This window comes from Austrofundulus limnaeus, unplaced genomic scaffold (genome assembly GCF_001266775.1).
Source record: "Austrofundulus limnaeus strain Quisiro unplaced genomic scaffold, Austrofundulus_limnaeus-1.0 Scaffold171, whole genome shotgun sequence".
Lineage (NCBI taxonomy): Eukaryota > Metazoa > Chordata > Actinopteri > Cyprinodontiformes > Rivulidae > Austrofundulus > Austrofundulus limnaeus.
Window position 1 is genome coordinate 701,877 of NW_013952573.1, and position 5,141 is coordinate 707,017.

Here is a 5,141-nt window from a genome sequence, read left to right on the forward strand (position 1 = left end):
CCACAAAATAGTGCAAAACAGCAGCAGAGACCTGTGCCCAACTATGTTTGGATGATAAACATTTGTATCAGGTCAGCAAAATGTGGGCATAGTAACAATATTTATTATTCTACATTTATCCATTTTAAATATACTAACTTCACTCCTTTGTAACAACTAAGGCAAAAATGTAATTAATTCAGAAAATCTTTTCAGGACCCCACCTTGATGTTTTGGGACCCCACTTTGGGTCCCAAGCCCAACTTTGGGAACCAAACTGCAGTGGTTCCCAAACTTTTCAGCTTATGACCCACAGAATAGTACAAAACAGTAGCAGAGGCCTGTGCCCCCAACCATTTTTGGATGATAAACATTTGTATCAGGTCAACAAAACATGGGCATAGTAACAATATTTTTTATACATTTATCCATTTAAAATACACTAACCTCACTCCTTTGTAACAACTAAGGCAAAAATGTAATTAATTCAGAAAATCTTTTCAGGACCCCACCTTGATGTTTTGGGACCCCACTTTGGGTCCCGACCCCAACTTTGGGAAACACTGCTCTAGATGATGTTTTAACACACAACAATAAAGTTAAGTCTGCAATGAACGAAATATCTGCTAAAGTGTCCAATGTTCATGGTGTTCACTGTGACTCACAGTGCAGCAAAATTTAATTTGAGTTTTGATTAAACATAATGTGATTCAGTACAACAAAGCAAAGATCTTTGTTAAGATTATTAACAGTTAACAAAACAAAATAAGGTGTAGTGTAAATTTAAAACTTGCCCAGAAGCAGATGTGCTGAACAGTCTGACCTCAGCAGGAAGCAGTAAAATGTATTTTCTTATTTATTTATTTTTTTTGAACAATGAGTTATATGGTAACATTTCGTAAAAGGGTTAACTGTGTATAACTGAGAAAATATAACTTCTGATTGATATTYGCATGCTGCTGTAAACCAACTTTTTTACTGTAATAACTGACTCGTGTCTAAMGTTTTTGTAAAACAGTGAAGGATTAATGGCAAAACACTTAATAAAAAAACCCAGTTCACTTTGCCTCCTGATCTTCTCACATGTTTACAGGACGTACTAAAAGTATGAAAAAGGTAGTTTGGTCAAACAGTGAGTTATTGTGAGTTTAGGTGGAGAAAACAGGATATCATAGCTCAGTCCCATTGTCTTCTGCTGAGACTGTCAGCGACTATTTTCAGCTCGTAAACTGTAAAGTTGAATTGATGGTGCATTTGTACATGATGTGTAATTACTTTTAGGGCAACCAGTCCTTTGTGTGTCTATCGGGGGAATGACGCAGTCCATTGTCTGTGTTTTGGATTTCCATCTGTTACGGAGAAAAGGTCATGACGTGACTGGATAACATCCTAACTGTGATGAGGTGACCCATGTATTTTCTTTTTTTTTAATCTCCCCCCAGAAGCTAAACAAAGTGAAAAGTCATCCAGTAGATTCTTGATTTAGCTCTGTTCCAGAGTTCAAACTTGGAAAAAAGTTCTTTTTGGCTCATTTTAAACCCATCACTGCATGTAAGTTAWAGCTACCATTATGATGAAGGGAAGCCTTCAGATTCACTGATAGTAAACAACTTATATAAAAAAGAATCAAATACCGCCCTGTGCATTCCATAAGAGAGAAGCCAGGCTCTTTTTGTTGGAGATCGGGGATCATTAAGGACAACGACTGTTCAGCAAGAAGGAGGTTTTTGTTTATGAAAATGACTTCAATGTGGCCTTTGTGAGTGGGGCTGCTGGGAGGGAGAATTATTCTGATTCTTTATCTTCTACTTTGTTGCCAGTGTGGGCACGAAGTGGTCATTTAGATATTTAACAAGGGTCTTTAGGCATTCGCTGCCCAAGCAGGCTGTGGTATGGATGTGTAGGTGGAGGACGGTGAAAGTTATAGTGTCACAACTAAGCCGTTCTGAGTGACCTTGTTGCCTGTCAGCTCAAATGTGGTGAACAAGTATTTGGATTGACCTAAGTCACACTTTAGCTGCTGTCTTAATACATCTTGTTAAAGTGTGCCAAAAATTAAACAATACTTAATAAACTGATACCAAGAGCACCATTTGTATCCTAAACAAGCTGATCCATGTTTTCTTACAATCCATCAAGATGCTCAACTCCTCAGTTTGAAGAAAAAAAGTTWAATTCTGATCAGACTAAGGAGCTAATTGTTTGCATAGCAGCAGCACATTGACAGAGTAACCTTTCCAACATGGCTAAAAGCAATTTGACATTTCCTAATTCCTAATCATCCCCTGCTGTGTTAAAAGTGCTACCARTTGGATATTTTATTTTGCCTCCAGTTTAAAATTCCCTTAAAGGAGACCAATTATAGGTCCTAGAATTTTTATGGTATGTCTGTGGGCTATCCAGACCATGTTCACTCAATTTAATGCACAAAATAATTCTCAGATAATGAAATTTCCCATTTTTTAGTTCTGTCTGCTCTGACTACCGTTCAGAACGAGCTGTTTATGTTAATGAGCTCTGTTGATAACACCCTCCAAACTCCGTCCTCCAGAGCCAGCATTTACGTTAGCATGGCTAGAAAAAGCAGAAGCTCCGTTGTACAACCATATGAGACCCTGAGTCAGACCCTTTTCTTTTTTCTCCCCCTCCTGTGTCGGAGCTCTGCGCTCACTCTGCATGCTGTTATCAGGGCAGGTAATTGGAGCAGCAGTGGTCAAAATACCTCAGAAACTCGATCAAATAGGCTAAAGCTAAAAACAATAGAGGTACATGAGAAAACGTGTTCATAACGAATTAAAATAAATAATTAAATTATTTATGTCCATGTTGGTCTCAAACGCTGGTCTCCCGCTTTCTGGTCCAACACTCTACCCATTGCCCTATTGGAAGGCTTGTTGTGAAATGAGCTGCGCATTGCACAACAACAACCGTGACAGCATTTTATACTGAGGAGGTGGAGCCTCACCTGGGGGTTTTGCTAGGTAAGGCTGAACGCAGGTTGTGGTGGGTTGTCGGACGGCTTGTGACATCACAAAATGTAGGAAGTATAAAACTTGTCGTTAATAYACATTAAAAATACATTTACTTAACAGTAAATATGCCCCTGGGTGCATTTTTTTTGGTCCTAGGACAGTTTTTTTTAAGAAGTACATACCCAAAGTTGAGTAATAAAAAGGCTTTAAAAAGTGAATTTTGCATAATAGGTCCCCTTTAAAACTAATGTGTTTTGTGAAGTTTTCAAATTTRAACAGCCGTGTCTCCAAGAAGCTAAAAATTGAAACCAGAGCATCAAATCTAAACAGTCAGATCTGTGTGGAACTTTATTTTGAAACACGTGGACTTCATTTTGTCGTGATAATGCGTCCAGCTATCTCGGCTAGCTCCAGGTCGCGACACTCCTGACCTTTAAGATGCTGTGACGGATTTCTTTGATCATGTCATGTCCACKCTGGCCCCTGGGAGGAGGGGGTCTGTTTGTGTCTTTGTATGCTTGTGTCATGTCTAACACAGATCAGCCCTGTGATAGTGGGTGGTTTGGTTGGAATGCAGACATCTGAAGACGAATTGTCCCTGCAAGCGGCTGGACTAGCCCCCTTTTTCTTTGCCACAGAACTGTCCGATATGTATAAATGTTCGTTGTGACTCATTTGAGCCACATCTAAAACATCCTCCAGGCACAACAACTGTTCAGACAGCTGTGTGACAATCATCCGCTTAGCTACAACTGAGCCGTTGGTATAAACAAAAAACTGCATTCACAGACCACAATACGCACAACCACAGCTGTTCACACCAACAGCACAAAACTGTTTACTCCCACTGCATTTTTAGGGGTTACACAAGGAGAGTTGCTGGGTTTAAGCAGAACACGTTGCAAAGCTGTGGGTTTGTGACATCCTGAACTCTGAACAGTTCATTTCTAACCTTTGTCTGATTTGTKTCTGACAGGGTGGGAAGAAGAACAGCGGCCCGTGTGGAGGAAGAGACTGCAGCGGAGGCTGTAAATGCTTCCCAGAGAAGGGCGCCAGAGTGAGTCTCAAACTTTACCTTCTGCTCTAAACAGCACAACCAACATACCACTCCTTTTTATTCCTCTTTTGTTTTCCCCCTTTACATCCATGTTAACCAGCTCTCAATTCTCAGCTTAAAGGATTAAATAAGGCCATGATTGCACATGACATTTTAAATTATTCAGTCTTGGAATCATATGAAAAGACTACATTATCCTTCAGTTTAGAAGTTTTTTTTGTTTTGTTATTATTATTATTATTATAGCACGCACATAGCGTTGACAAAGGTGGGCTGGGGTTGAAATTCAGCTTGGTGCTTGGTTTGGAGAGGCCTTTTAACCGATTGCATGAAGAATGCAAGTGGAACCGTAATAATTTTAACACAAACACTTGATTTGCAATATAAAAACAGTTTTTTCAACAATCAAAACAACTGTGTGTGTATGTATGTAATTATTTGAATATGATTAATGGAAAGCAGTGCTCCTAGAAGTTAATAAAATGAAACATTTTTGCCTATACATCAATTGCACATTCTTACAGCCAACGTGATGACATTTAAAACATTAACCTCTGTTTTTTAGTGGAAGAAACGTGTGGAGTGTTTGAAACCCATTAGGGTGAAAAATGGAAGACAAAAAAAGAATGCTGGTTTTAAATCAGACATAGACTAAACATCTTGAGATAAGCTTAGAGTGAGTAACCGAGGTTCTGCACGCTAAAGGTTGTGTTTTGATTCAGTCGCGTGCTTCATCAGATATTTAGGGTTAGTTTTCACTTCTTCAACGTTTTTTTTTTTTACTCCCTGACTGCCGGTGTTTAATTTCAACAGTAATTCGCCACAATTTGAACTTTTATGGGGTTTTTTAATCTCTTATGCAAAATATTTTACTCAAAGTATGATTTTAGGGATTCACCGATCCACATTTTTTCACTTTCGATCCGATCCGATACCTGAATTTTTTTTATATTGGCCAATACCAATACTCTTCTAATACCAAAGCTCTGTTTTATTGTTAGTATTATTATTATTAGGGTCATCGCCATAATCATCATTATTTATTTAATATTATTGGTATCATCATTGTTGATTTCATATCAGTTAGAATACAAACACAAACAGTAATATTCATAAACATGCAAAGGAATTTA

The 5,141-nt window shown here is 38.4% G+C and overlaps 1 protein-coding gene across 2 annotated transcripts in view; it reads left to right on the forward strand.

The window, feature by feature from the left end:
- Positions 1-5,141, forward strand: part of col4a2 (collagen, type IV, alpha 2) — a gene marked incomplete in the record, with an annotated part of 80,602 nt that overhangs the window by 23,202 nt on the left and 52,259 nt on the right. For both annotated transcript variants that reach the window (XM_014017513.1, XM_014017514.1), the window contains 1 exon segment: positions 3,928-4,008. In XM_014017513.1, the coding sequence (XP_013872967.1) occupies positions 3,928-4,008 (81 nt within the window).